Here is a 14,711-nt window from a genome sequence, read left to right on the forward strand (position 1 = left end):
ATTAAGCTGGGGGGCTTTCCTGCAAAAACGCGAGGAAAAAATAAAAATCTCGCGCAGAGACGAATCCACGCCTCCCTTCTCCTCCTTCCCCACCTACTAACCGATCTCTCTCTCCCATTCGCGAGGCGGCGTCTCCTCCTCCCTCCCCGTCTCTCTCGCTGCCCCCGCAAATCCGGCGGCGAATCCACCACCGCCAAGCCCCCGCGCCGCGCCCGCCGAGTCTCCCCGTGCGCCGATCGCGAGCAGGAAGAGGAGGATGCTGGGCGCTGTGAGGAGGCAGCTCGGATCCGGCCCGGTGAGTGGCGACGACCTCCCGCGTCCCGCGGTTTGTTTTTGTGTGTGTGTGTGTGTGGGGGGGGGGGGGGGAGGTTTGGTGGGGGGTGTGGCGTGGCGTGGCTCGGTTTCGATCTGTGATGGGGGTGGTTCATGGGTGACGGTGTGGATTTCTCTGTGTGCAGATGCTGGGGCAGGTGCTGCGGAGGCTCCGCCCGGCGACGGCGGCGGCAGCGGAGGCGGCGAGGGGATACTCCGCCTCGGCGAAGGAGGTGAGGGCCCTGGGTGAACCCTAGTTTTTTTTCTCCCGAAAAAAAGTCGTGCTCGCTGCATTGGTGTGGGATGATCTGGTTGGGCCTGTGGAATTGTGTTATTCGGTTTGTTGACTGAGATTGGTTTGAGTGGTTGATTGTATCTCCGATGTCGTGTATTTTGTTGTTTCGTTATTTATTAGTGTAGTAATGGACCGAATTGTTTTAGTTTGGTGCTTAGGTGGTTGGATGGTTATGGAGGTGGCTGGCGATCATGCAAATAGTTTGATGTTTTAATGCGTCCCCATTTTATGTTGAGATGAATTTTGGATTGGTTCTGATGTCATGGTCTTAAGTATAGCACAAATGGAATTAGATATCCCGACTGAAGAATAGAAATGTTCTCATGTTTTGATTCTACCGATTTGTGTTCATATTTAGAACCGACGACGGAGTGAACTGATGTCTAACTGCCTATAGATGTGGTTCGTGTGCGCAAATTTCCCTCAAGACAGTCAGACTCCAGGGTCAACTGCATGTATATTAATCCACTTATTTGTTTCTTAAAGATGTATTGTTGTCTGGTAATCATGCCTAAACACGTTTTTATCTACATTGCTCACTGATCAGGGTTTTTACGGTGCATTAGGCAACCATGGTACTGGTTAAAATGAAGGTTCTATCTCATCATATATACATGCTTATTCCTTTTCGTTGGTGTTTCCTTTTTGCTAGTTACTTATCAACTTATTAGGGCAGTGAATGAATGGCAATAAGAATGGAGAGGTCATTATTTTGATTGATTTTATTTCATCAGTGCCCCTCTATCCTTTGAACTTTTCTTTGGGGCTGGGGATATTGATAGCTGAAGTCCAGTTCTGTGTGATGGATGTGGTACATGTTTTTGTCTTGTAAGTTCTGATGCATCTGATCTTTGCACTGAAAGGATTTTCGTAGGTTGTTGGGTGGGCAAAAGGGGAAAATGACATTCCTATATTAAAATTAGTTTATCTTTGTCGGGCACCTTGATATGGCAATTGGCAAGTTATCTGCAACATGTTTTACTTATTCAGATGACTGTCCGGGAAGCGCTGAACTCTGCACTTGATGAAGAAATGTCTGCTGATCCTTCTGTTTTTCTGATGGGTGAAGAGGTACACTTGGAATTCTCTCTATATATATCTGATTTGTGTGTGAAGCTTCTCTTTTCTAATACCTTTTCTTTTGTGGCAGGTGGGAGAGTATCAAGGTGCATACAAGGTGTGTGAAGTTCAAAATTATTACTGCTTGTGCCTTTTCCTAAGGTCCATTGTAAACTAGTATAATTGTATGAACTCTTATCGTTACTCATGATGTGTATTCTGTTGCAGATTTCAAAGGGCTTGCTTGACAAGTATGGTCCTGACAGGGTTCTTGATACACCAATCACAGAGGTTCCATGCTTAAAACCTTCTTACCTACCTTTATTTTTTGCCAATCCACATTTCTTCACGCTGAAGGAATCATTTGCTCATGTTTTGGCACTTATCTGCTTCAGTTCTGCTTTCCCAGGCTGGCTTTACTGGTATTGCTGTTGGTGCGGCATATCAAGGTCTTCGACCCGTTGTTGAGTTCATGACATTCAATTTCTCAATGCAGGTTGGTTATTTGTGAATTATCAATATGTTGCTATGAGAGTGGAATCATGTTGTACTCTTGCTTGCAGCAAAGGATTTATGCTGAATTTTCATATTAGTTTTCTCTTATTAAGTTGTTTTGGGGAAATTTACTGTGTACAACACTAATATGTAGATTTTCTACTTGCTAGTATCAATTTTCTTCCCTGCATTAAAACATACATCATACATATTAACATTGTACTCATACGCTTGATAAGTTGTTCATCACTCGGGATCTAGTATACAGAGTTCCATCCTCTTTGATAAGGAACCCTCATTTTCCAAAGCTATATGACTTGCATATATATTAAACAAATGTACCAGATTAGGTTTTCCTTTTCCATTATTTTTGTACCAATGGAATATTTCAGCTTTTGCATGCTGTGATTTCGTTTTAATTATTGAATTACATATTCAGGCAATTGATCATATCATCAATTCAGCTGCCAAGTCAAACTACATGTCAGCCGGTCAGATATCTGTCCCTATTGTTTTCAGAGGACCAAATGGAGCTGCTGCTGGAGTTGGTGCTCAACACTCCCAGGTTTGTGAGCAAGGAATGGGTTATGATTCAGTTTATCATCCTACGACCCCATTAAACTTTCTAAAAGTTCATTGTCTCCTTTTGTTGTGTTGTTCTAGCCAGAAACTGTCCTTTTGATGATCTAGCGACCTCTTTGCTAGCGCTGAAATACTTAGTGTTCCCCTCCCAAAATTGCTGTTCTTTTAGGTGTAGGAAGAAACAAAAGATTCAATACTCCATCCTAGTATGTGAAGCTACAGTGGATAAGCAAGAAGTGTAAAATAAGTTTGTGGCTAGCTCCTGTAGCATCTGGCATTTTAGGCATCACCTGTTTTGATAGATCATGATAGAAATTATTCTGCCACTTCAATATCACATTATAACTGCAGTCATTTATTTACAAACTGAATTTGTTTGCAGTGTTATGCGGCTTGGTATGCACATGTTCCAGGTCTTAAGGTTCTGGCCCCATATTCTGCAGAAGATGCTCGAGGCTTGCTGAAAGCTGCAATTAGGGACCCTGACCCTGTTGTTTTCTTGGAAAATGAACTGCTGTATGCAATATTTTGTTATGCTATTTTGCTCACCGCCTAGCTGTCATTTCCTTAGGATGATTATATACTTTTTTCCTTCAGTTATGGAGAATCGTTCCCTATTTCTGCTGAAGTGCTTGATTCTAGTTTCTCACTGCCGATTGGTAAAGCAAAGGTATGTTGTTGTGTACACATATTTGTCAATGAGGCATACTTGCATAGTATTACCCTGGTTGTTTCACACCTAGTTATGTAGATACTAATTGTACCTGATGGCTGATGCATGCTGATATACTTATGGAATACAATCCGTTATGTTGGATGTACTTACCTGTGTCTCTTTCTGTAGGTAGAGCGTGAGGGCAAAGATGTTACAATTACTGCATACTCCAAGATGGTTGGATATGCTCTTAAGGTGCGTCATTTTGTATATGGTAAACAATATGGAGGATGAGTATGTTATGTCAACAAATCTGTTGGTTTTAACCCATCATTTGTGCCGTTTCTTATGACGTGGCATATCATATATCTGTAAATTCTTATTACTGTATGTTTGTCACAGTACCCTTTTACAATTTATTGGATTGGTCTGTGAGCTGTCCTTTTTGACTTTCGTTTTCCCCATTTTGTTCAAGAGGGGTTTTTTCCTGAACACATGGTTTAGTGCATTGATAACATTTGTCTATAATTCAATTGATTTGCCATATCGTTCCTTAATTATATGTTTCATGCTGTTTATTTTGGCTGTATGGTCTATTTACTATTTTGACTTAGAAGTAGTACTAATGCTACTTAAATCTTTCACATCTTTATGATATTTCAACATTACTTTTCTATGTTCTCATGCTCTTTTATTTCAGGCTGCAGAAATATTGTCCAAAGAAGGAATCAGTGCTGAGGTGATCTCTTGTTAAACAATATATATATTCAGTATAATCATCCATACTGCATTTTTTTTTCTGTCACACACCTGACATTTCCTTATTTTATATTGGTATTTGTCAATAGGTGATCAACCTTCGTTCAATTAGACCACTTGATAGAGCTGCTATCAATGCATCTGTTAGGAAAACAAATAGATTGGTGACCGTTGAGGAAAGCTTCCCACAGCATGGGATTGGTGCTGAGATATGGTACTCTCTTTCTCTCTCTCTACTCTTTCTCCACACACCCTGTGGGGCACATCCTGTGTGGACAAGAACTTTTGGTTCTAACACTCATCTTCTTTTGCAGCATGTCTGTTGTGGAAGAGAGCTTTGAATATCTTGATGCACCAGTTGAGAGGATAGCTGGAGCTGATGTACCCATGCCCTATGCTGCCAATCTTGAGAGAAAGGCTGTTCCACAGGTCCTTTTTGTTTCCATCCAAAATTTCTATCCTGTCTTATGCTGTTGTACACCTTTTATTCAAGATTCTTCTCTACCTTACTTTTAAGCGGACTTACACAGCAGCACTGTTAGGGTAGAATTTCAAGTTTCTTAGTTGCATCTATTTATTTGTGTTGACATAACTGAGCAGTAGTACTTATATCCAAACTTTATATTGTGGATAGACATACAATTGTTTTGTGCTGAATTTAGCGGTGAATCCTATTAGCCGCGTTGATCTGTTCTCTTCTATTTTGCATCTAAAACCACTTGATTGGTGCTTCTCAATGGTATGAATGTACTGAACCTGAAAAACAGCGAATAAAGAAATAACAGATCTTTTTCATAGTCATAGTGGTGGGGTCGAACATGACCGTGTATTCCACATAGAGAGTTGATTACTGGCTGACCTTGAGGGGCGTTCCAATCCAGGATTGTCTGAATTATGAAAATAGACCCTTTTCTTAATAAGCTGCTATCATCATTGTCAGAACCTTATTTGCTAGGAAAAAAATGATTTATGTGTGGCCATGCTGTCTGTCTGGATTATGAATTATTTGCAGGAGCAACGTTCAAGTTATGAGTTACAAAAGCATAAAAGGGTGGGGCTATAGTAGTTTGTCTAATGTACAATGTAGAGAAATGTCAGATGTGCATACACTCTCAGGAATAGTAGTATTTCCTTGACTTGCCTTTTCAGCTGACAACTAGGCAATTGATATTTGACCATAAGTTGGAAAGCATATGCTACACTTGTCATGGGATATAACCTAACTGTACTATTACTTCTAGTGTAAGACTTTCTAGTGGATGTTGTCTGCCACCCAGTTATCCCCGGAGGTGTTCCTTATTAAGAAGTTGGTGGTTCTGTCCTATTGTCGGTTTGCTTGTTCTAGGTGACCACTGATCAGGGTGGCCATAGCATCAGTATTTGTTTGACTTTATGCTTGATGCTTTGCAGAATCGTGGAAAGGTTTGCGGTACCTTTGGTTGTGTCCTAGCTCTTTACATTTAGTAGTACCAACAAATCGTACTGTATTCCTGCACTAACATTACTATGAAATGTATATACTTTCAGCGTTTACCTGTTGGCTTCTCAGCCGTATTTCAACCAATCAAAGTCGAAACATAAGGCACAAATTATGCTTTCATGATTCCTTTTTTATTCCTATATGCTAGTTTTTTACTTGGACGTATACGTGCAATCAGGCATGTAATTGTGAAATTAATATGCCTAATTTTTGTATGGACCCTGTAGTTTGTAAGATCATTTCTTTACTCCTTAACAGCGTTGCTGTTGTTGTGCCTGCAGATCGATGATATCGTCCGTGCAGCGAAGCGTGCGTGCTACAGAGCGGTACCCATGGCAGCAACTGCCTGACCTAATCGAGAGTCCTTTTCATCGTCTTTTTCTTTTCCTGCTCGGCCAACATGTGATTCATAATGGTGTCCGCAATTGCCCAAACTCAAAGCGAGCTGATTTTTCATATGTTCCATGAGAACTCATACTCTCTTTTGTTTTCTCTCTCTCTCTCTCTCTTTTTCTTTTTTTTTTGGGTTTGCCTAATTATGCAGCTTATGGTGATTGGTTCACACTGGTGCTAGTTACATAAATGGAAAAACTGAGGCTCTTGATGGACAATTATGTTGCAAAAGGACAACGAGAGGTCAATGAATTGTAACTAATGACAACGATTGTGCATGTGGCGTGCTGCAATTTCCCAAAATCCAGGGTCTAAACTCTCACCGTAGTCAAACGTTTTGAACTACGAGTCTGAAACCTTTCGCAGTCGACGCCTCCCTCTGAAAATTACTACTCTGATTAACCGTTTTCCAGGTCTTCGTTTTTTTAACCTCTTCGTCGAATCGATTTACTCGTCTGATCGTCACCTTTATTGATTAGCCGTTATTTCTAATCCAATCTTTCAAGCGATGTGATCCCCACCGACTTGCTGGTACAATAGTGACTTTGCCTTCTTTTTTTTTTTCGTACGGTGCAACTAATAACTAGGAAGGCCTAAATGATTTGGTCAAAACGGTCCGTGCTAAGGGTATTTTTAACCCAATGACTAGGATGATGTATAGTATTAAATAAGTTATCACATAGGATGAAAAATGACGTGGCAAGTGAATAAATGAGGAAAGAGAATGAAACCATGTTTTGCATGAGACATGATTTCTACATATCCAAGATATTATGTGAGATAAATAGCATTAAATTTAAGTGTGAAATAATGGTGTTTGTATTGAAAGAGCAGTGTCTAGTACTAGTTTATGATAAGAAGTTTATAGAAACCATATCTAGTGTTATGGGTTGAGAATGCCCTAATTAAGCACGCGGATCTGTTGCCCGTAACCATCAATCACTATAACAATTATTGTAACATCTCCCATCACCGAACTAACCGAAAATCACGTTCCAATATTTTTATGCGAAAAGCCTCTCCGAAATTCATCTGGGAAAAGGTCACTTGGGTGATCCAATACACTTGAAGTCGTGCAGAATTTTTTTTTATTAGAAGTACTATGTCCTTTTGTTTTGTTTTTCTTTTTTTTTCCAAATCTCTCCCTTTACTGGACTAAAGGGCTACACACAGGCAACAACTAAAGAAAGAGAAGACATTAATAAAGCAGCCAAGGAAAGAAAAGAACGGTCCATTTAGAAAAAAAAGATTAAAGTGCAGACACAAAAGCCAAATTGTCATTACTATTATGTATAAACAAGATTAGAAATATATCAGTACCACCAAACTGGAGCAGGAATGTGAATGTGTGCAAGCAAGGGATAAACCAAAACCAACCGCTTCCTTTTGTCCGCCGAGTGCTCTCTTTGACCAAACAAAGACCAGAGTAGCTTAATACAAGAGACAAAGCGATTGTTTTTCTTAAGTCCTAAATAGTGTGATGATAAAATTATGGGTGTATCAAATCCTGGTGTCATAGTCCTTGTGCACACATGGTTATGCTATATTATCTACTGGCCTAAATAGCTAACTACTGGCTTAAAAATAACATATTATATATATTTAATCTAATAATATATAATATATAATAATTGGTTATAGATTATACTATATCCGTTTCATAATATAAGATATTTAACTTTTTAGTTGTAATGTTTGACCATTCGTTTTAATAAAAAATTTAGTACAAATATATAAAATGATAAGTCATGTTTAAAGTTCTTCTAATAATAAAGTAAGAAACAAGCAAAATAAATGATATTTTCATAATTTTTTGAATAAGACAAATAATTAAACATTGCAATAAAAAAAATCAAACATCTTATATTATAAAACAGAGGGAGTAATATTAATACATGACACATCACACATAATTTGTGAGAGGACCATTACATCTAGCTATAAATCTATAACCAATTTAACTCTCCCCTCTTTCTTTTGCATACACATAAAAATATATGTTGAATTATTATAGATAACTTACGTCACTACTCGTAACAAAAATTTATGGTTTTGTGAACGTGATGTGCAAGACACTATACTATTTTATTCGTAATGGATACTATACTATTTTTTTTCTTAACCTTAATCCCTACTAAAACCTAAAAATAATTATATTTTGAGACGAACGCAATTAATTATGCTTAATGAAATCACCTTAAACACGGCGCGCAATTAGGGATTAAAGAAAGCGCCGCAACAGTACGCCACTCGCACACTTGAGCTCGGAAAGAAAGAGACAGAAAAAAAAGGAGAAAAATAATTCCCCATTTCCTCTCTGTCTCCCCCCTCCTCTCTCTCTCTCTCTCTCTCTCTCTCTCTCAGTGTGTGTGAGTGCCTGAGTGGTGGCGTAGCTAGGGTTTCGCTCGGAATCCGGTCGGGGCCTCGCCGAATTGGCGGCGATCTGGAGCTCGGCTCGGCGGCGCGCCTGATCCGGACACTCGCGGGGAGGAGATGAAGTCGTCGCTGCGGAAGCTGCGGGGCTTCGCGCTGCAGCGCCACGAGCAGCGGGTGGACCGCCACCGCGGCGGCGTCCAGTCCCCTGCTGCCGCCGCGGCGAACGAGCTCCTCGCCGCCGCTCAGGTGAGGAGGGCCTCTGCTCCCTTCCTTCCTTCCCTCTCGTCTCTGTGACCGTGAGTGAGCGAGTGTGGAGATCTCTCTCTGTGGGTAGCGGTTCTCCGGTTCTCTGTGCGCGTGTGAGATGCTGGGTGTTGCGGAGTCTGCGAAATCTTCGCGATTAGCTGTTAAGGGTGGAGCCTATACGTGCGAATTGTTTTTGGGAATTTTATTGCTGAGGGAGTACGATGCGATGATGTGTTCGGATCTGTGCTCTACGTCGGTAGGGAGATTTTTGAGACTTGGAAGGGGGTGAAGGAGCATTGGGTAAGCTCCCTAGCGCGGTGTGCTTGAACTGCTTGTTATCTGGGTGGAAACACTTGAATTGCGGATTATTATCTGCTTACATTTGGCTTTTTACGAGCAGAGTTTCATGTAATTTTGAGGGAATACCCTTTGATCTTCTACTCTGGAGTATGGAATGAGAAGTTGAAGTAACTTAGAAGTTTGACTGCACTAGTATTCTAGCCAATATAATTCATGACTAAGTTGAATGCCTTGTTATAATGGTGTCAGCGCTTTACTCCAATTTAGGTATTGTCAAATCTGATTGGATGTGACAAGGGAGTTGCCACTGCCATTACCTAGTGCTAGTTTCTAATTGAAAGCATCTAGTGTTTTTTCTGCTTTTGCCAACAGTAGAACTTATTACAAATTCCAACCAATTTTCCTCTGTGAAACTTTCACTTGTATCAGGAACTTCTATGTTAGGTTCTTACTAATTTTGTTTTAAACTGCAATTTTACTTTTAACAGGATATGTCAGATATGAAGAGCTGTTATGACAATCTGCTTGCTGTTGCAGCAGCGATTGCAAATAGTGCATATGGTATGTTTATTCTCCAACAATATCTTTTGCCTTTTGGGATCAGTTAAATACATATTTGGTCCTGTAAAAAAGTTTTTTTGTTTGTTGTACTGTTGCTGCCATTATTTCACACATGTCCTGCAATAGACCTAACTACTTCACTTTTTGGAATGGATAGAAAACCAAAACACTTGGTTAACTAAGATAGCATTTAAGACCAATACTTTATTGTTTTCAACTAAAGTACAGAGGGCCACAAACTTAGGTATTCGTGGGTGTTCACCAATTCTGTCACTGTGTGAGCTTAATTCATTTGCTCATTTTTTCATATGTTAGCAGCTTTATTAACTCTTATGCTATTGTTTTTATTAAGTCATACAGTGTCTTTACTCTTTTTTTTTGGCATATCAATGATTATTTTGTGTATGCATTCATGCAGAGTTCTCAGAAGCACTTCAGGAAATGGGGACTTGTTTACTTAAAAGAGTCACACCAAACAAAGATGGTATCAATGGTAATTATGTTCTGCTGTAATTATTGTTTCTCACTCCCTTGTATAAACACACATCTTGCAATAACTACAATTGAGCTCTTCAAGAAGATGATACATTGGCTAAGGGAAGCTGTTTACTCTACCCTTTCCCATCTGCTGATCAGTAGTCAGTCATTTCATTTTGAGCAAAATGAATAAAAATAGGATGCTAAGGCCACGTTAATGTTATTGTTAATTCCATATAACTTTTCCTATTACACATTTTGCTGCTTAATGCTTACCTTGAACAGTATCCCCACAGATAAAGTTTTGCTGTTGCTCGGAAAGGCTCAGTTTGAACTGCGAAAACTTGTAGATAGTTATGTAAGTTTTAAATTGCTTATCTGTTGCAGTTTCATCTTTACCTTTACCTTCTGCTTCTAACCATTGTCAGCATTTTTTCCCAGCGTGTGCATGTTCTTAATACCATTACCACTCCATCACTGTCCCTACTTAATGAACTTCAAACTGTAGAGGTATGTTGTTCCATTCTAATAATTTTAGGTATTATTTCCAAATTTTGTGTATATTCCCTCTTATGCTCATGCTCTTTTCTCTGGGGTCAATTCCTACCTTGTTCTATGTTGTTTTACTCTTTTTCTCCTGCCTTTTTATCCCGCTAATTGACCTCTCTTCTATGTCAAATTCTCATTACAACATTGCCATTGTGCTAAAAAAAACTAAACCTTGGGTAATAAACACTGGCTTGTGGCATGAAGTGGCTCAAATCAACTTTTTAGTTGACCTCATTAGTTTAGCTTACCTTTTATAAGTATGTGTTTCTGACCATTTCAATGTTGTTTTACATAAACTCATTGCAACTTCAAATATGAAATTATGTCTTATGTTTTGCCTTTCAGTATAATCCCTGTTTAAGTGGAGTACTAGTTTACAAAAAAGATCTAGTTTGAATCCCTGTTTTCTGTCTTGTCACGCACATCAGCACTTCACAATTTTGTTTTGTCATGTTTCTGCATTTATTGTTATTTGTTAGAGTATTTACTTTGTAATAGGCACATGCTTAAAGAATCCTAGTTACATGTTCATTAGATGACTATGTTTATTCTGCTTGAAACTGCAACTAAGTAGCATTTTTTTAATTACAGGAAATGAAGCACCAGTGTGATGAAAAAAGGTATACTGACTGTACAGAATTTGGCCTATATTTTACCCTGTTGACACATTTTTTGAGTTCCTGGATACTTCTTTCAGAGAATTGTTCGAATTCCTGCTAAATGCGCAGAAAGAAAAGGGAAGATCTAAGAATGCCAAAGATACTGGTGCATCAGAGCAATTGAAGCAAGCCCAGGAAGATTACCAAGAAGAAGCAACTCTTTTTCTATTCCGTTTAAAGTCACTGAAGCAAGGACAGTTCAGAAGTCTTTTCACACAAGCTGCTCGGCACCATGCTGCTCAGGTGCATATTCTGTTATTTGGAAATACTCCACCTTTTTTCTTTGGCAATCTACACAAAAAGCTAATTTTGTGTAAATTTGTTGGTATATTGCTCCAACCAGCTAAATTTATTCAGAAAGGGGCTCAAATCTCTTGAGGCTGTAGAGCCACATGTTAGGCTGGCTGCTGAGCAGCAACACATTGATCATCAATTCAGTGCACTTGATGAGGAGGATTACTCTGTGGATGATGAAAATGATGATGATTACAACGACAGTCATGAAGAGTTATCCTTTGATTATGGAGAAAATAAGGAAGGCACAGAAGCTGGTCATACTTCCAGAAGCCCTACAGAGGTACCAATGTGGATTTTAATTTAAGCATAATCAACTGTCCTACTGAAGGATATTCTAGAATTTTGCATTTTCTCTTACTATCAGCAGGCATAGTTCACTTTATTTTTTTACCTTTTTAAGAAATGGATGTTAGCTTTCAAATTTCTGAAAACTTTACTACAAACTGAATATTATGATGACATAGCTAGGATCTGTTAAGAAAGATCTAAGCAGCTAATTGCAATCCATAATCCATATATTCAACTTACAAGGCATTGTGGTTCCACGTATGCAGTCTGTTCAGTTAAATTTAACTTTATACAATTGCACCTTTTTTTTTTGCTGTTTTAGTTGGTTTCCTTTTCCTGTCTCAAAATATACCTTTCTCTTTACAATCATCCCAACACTTTTTTTATGTCTTTGGTGGCCTTCTATTTTTCTGGTTTTGCAGGAACTTTTGGATAGAAGCAAAGCAGAGCATCTTTCTTTTCCTGGTGAAAGACAGAGATCTGGAAGTCAGTCAGCTCCACTTTTTCCTGAAAAAAAACTTGAGGCGGCAGAGAGAATAAAAGAGTTGCGGCGTTCTGCGACAAGGAAACTAAATACTTATGTTTTGCCTACTCCAAATGATGTTAGAGACACATCTCAGACAGTTACAGGACATCCTACTACTGGATCTCCTCTTGGAAACAAAGGTGCATTCCATTCATCTCCACTCCAGCCAAGTGCAAATGTGGGAGATTTGAGAGACAACAAGCTACCAAGTCCTGCCAGATTATCTAATGCTCATTCAGTGCTGAAAGAGAGCAATACCAATACTGCAGACACAAAGACAATGCTAGTGGTCCCATTGGGTGATCTGACTTTACCCAGTTATCTTGACTTGAAGACATCTGACAACAAAAAGGTGAAGAGAGAATCCTTTTCTGTTCCTATTGCTCCAAGGTCAAGGTCAACAGAGAATATTGATGTCGTTTCTGTACCGCCTAGGCACAGCTCTTCACATCAGCCGTCAATACATGTCAGAGTTTCTCCCAGTACCTCACCACCACTATTGTCCTCACCCAAAATCAAGGAGCTTCATGAGCTTCCTCGACCACCTGCTAATGCATCAAAACATACAACCTTTTCCAGTTTAGTTGCTCACTCTGCCCCATTGGTACCAAATTCTGCGCCTTTGGCACCAAGAGGCCAGGATCATTTTAGGCCAAGGCAAACACCACCAAGCGCTCCACAGACCGCGTCGCCTTTACCAACTCCACCTGGTCCTATATCACGCAGTTTTTCAATACCTTCTAGGGGCATGAGAACATCAGGTATTTCAGATGGTAAAGAGACAGAAGATCTTCAGGATAAAGGGCCTGCCAGAATGAGCCTTTCTAGTCTTCCTTCTGCACAAACATCGTTGGAAGATCGGCCATTGTCAGGAGCTACTGAATCAGTTAGCAAAACATAGGGTGAGTCTAATTCTCTATGAAACCGCATCAATTTTGGTAGAGCATGTAAGCCGCATCAATTTTGGTAGAGCATGTAAGCACAGTCCAGTTCGTGTTAGCCCTGGAAGACTTTTTCTGTGTTCTGGAACTTGCTATCATATGTGAGGGCAAAAACATCGGTAATGGTGTTTGAACCATAATCTTTATGATAATGTTTGCATTTATTTGGTTGCTGCCATGTGCACTGTCATTTTATTGTTGTTACATATATATGACTATACCAGGCTAACCCTTCTCTCATTTCCCTTTTCTGGTGCAGAATATTTGGTGTTGAGGTGAAATTTTATTACGTACCAAGGGTTTCAGCTATCTCCCCATGGAAGGATATTGTACATATTAGTATGTGAACTCAGCCAATATTGCAAAGTAGTTGGTGTTTCGTTTGCATTCCCCTATGGTTAAGATGTAATTGTGCAAATAACGAGTTGTGGAATAAAATCTCCATTTTTTCTCCCTGATTGATTGATGTAAGATTTGTTCGTTTTGCCCTTGAGATGACTTGAATGCTACCTGTTTTCCGCTGCTTATGTAAGCACTCTCCATCTTGATTTTTAACAGATGGGCCTCAATTTTGCTGAAAACTAGTGCAAATCTGCATGTATCATGTATGGCCATGCACGAGAATGAATATGCTTGTAAGACAAAATTTGAATTTTCAACTTTAAATTTAGAGTTAATTTTTAGGTTTTTTAATTAGAGTTTATTTTTTAGCCTTGTCTTCTATATTGTTAAAAATATTTATATAAAAGTTTTTATAAATATATTGCTTGATTTTTTCTTTCAAAAAAATGAAAAGATGACCCTGCTGTCCAAATATAGAGGCAGTTTGTATAAGCCTCTTTCTAGTCTGAGGTTTTGCTGGGAATGTGCTTTATACTTTTTTTGGACTTCTGCAGCAACATTTCTGGATACAAAATTCATCAACGTGTGACCTGAACAGAAGAAATCTGTACCATTTCTGCAGCAACTTTTTGCAAACTGAAGTTAAACTTCATAATTACGTGCTCTCATAGGACTTCATTCTAAGGATTCCTAGCGCCATTATGACGGACTACGGGAGAGTTACAGGCTGTACCTGTACAGACGTATAGCTTCTGAAGTACTACTACGAAAAGTTGTTTGTTCAGCTGGTATTCGAACTAACAAGCAATGAAGCAATTAATTGTAAATTCTAATGCACCAGTACATGGACCATCGAGCAATTGTGCACCTTTGTCACATGCCTCAATCATGAATACCAAGGACAATGATAGATCAGAAGCTGGAATTACCTGACTATTGTTGATCTGTATTTGATGGTTTCTTGGCCAGAGCTATTCTCTGCCATTCTTCCGTTTCCGTTTCATATTATAAGATATTTTAATTATATTTAGATTTTTTAAATTAATTAATATGTTATATATATATATATATGTTTATATTTATCGACATCTGTATCTAGGAAAAGATATAACATACCGT

The 14,711-nt window shown here is 39.1% G+C and overlaps 2 protein-coding genes across 2 annotated transcripts; both read left to right on the forward strand.

Moving 5' to 3' along the window:
- Positions 1-72: 72 nt before the first annotated feature.
- On the forward strand, positions 73-6,308 carry LOC102719045 (pyruvate dehydrogenase E1 component subunit beta-2, mitochondrial). Its single transcript, XM_015841295.2, has 14 exons — positions 73-295; positions 459-545; positions 1,598-1,678; positions 1,758-1,784; positions 1,895-1,957; positions 2,076-2,162; positions 2,601-2,726; positions 3,126-3,259; positions 3,341-3,413; positions 3,588-3,653; positions 4,099-4,137; positions 4,247-4,371; positions 4,472-4,586; positions 5,919-6,308. Exons 1-14 carry the CDS (start codon positions 257-259, stop codon positions 5,985-5,987), a joined length of 1,131 nt encoding a protein of 376 aa, XP_015696781.2. The 5' UTR covers positions 73-256; the 3' UTR covers positions 5,988-6,308.
- Positions 6,309-8,373: 2,065 nt separating this feature from the next.
- Positions 8,374-13,825, forward strand: LOC102702967 (uncharacterized protein At2g33490-like). Its single transcript, XM_006660759.3, has 10 exons — positions 8,374-8,652; positions 9,441-9,513; positions 9,932-10,006; positions 10,287-10,348; positions 10,432-10,500; positions 11,131-11,159; positions 11,237-11,441; positions 11,542-11,775; positions 12,206-13,211; positions 13,510-13,825. The coding sequence occupies exons 1-9, from the start codon at positions 8,524-8,526 to the stop codon at positions 13,208-13,210; spliced, it is 1,881 nt and encodes a 626-aa protein (XP_006660822.1). The 5' UTR covers positions 8,374-8,523; the 3' UTR covers position 13,211; positions 13,510-13,825.
- Positions 13,826-14,711: the final 886 nt, after the last annotated feature.

Source organism: Oryza brachyantha, chromosome 9 (assembly GCF_000231095.2).
Source record: "Oryza brachyantha chromosome 9, ObraRS2, whole genome shotgun sequence".
NCBI classification, from domain to species: Eukaryota; Viridiplantae; Streptophyta; class Magnoliopsida; order Poales; family Poaceae; genus Oryza; species Oryza brachyantha.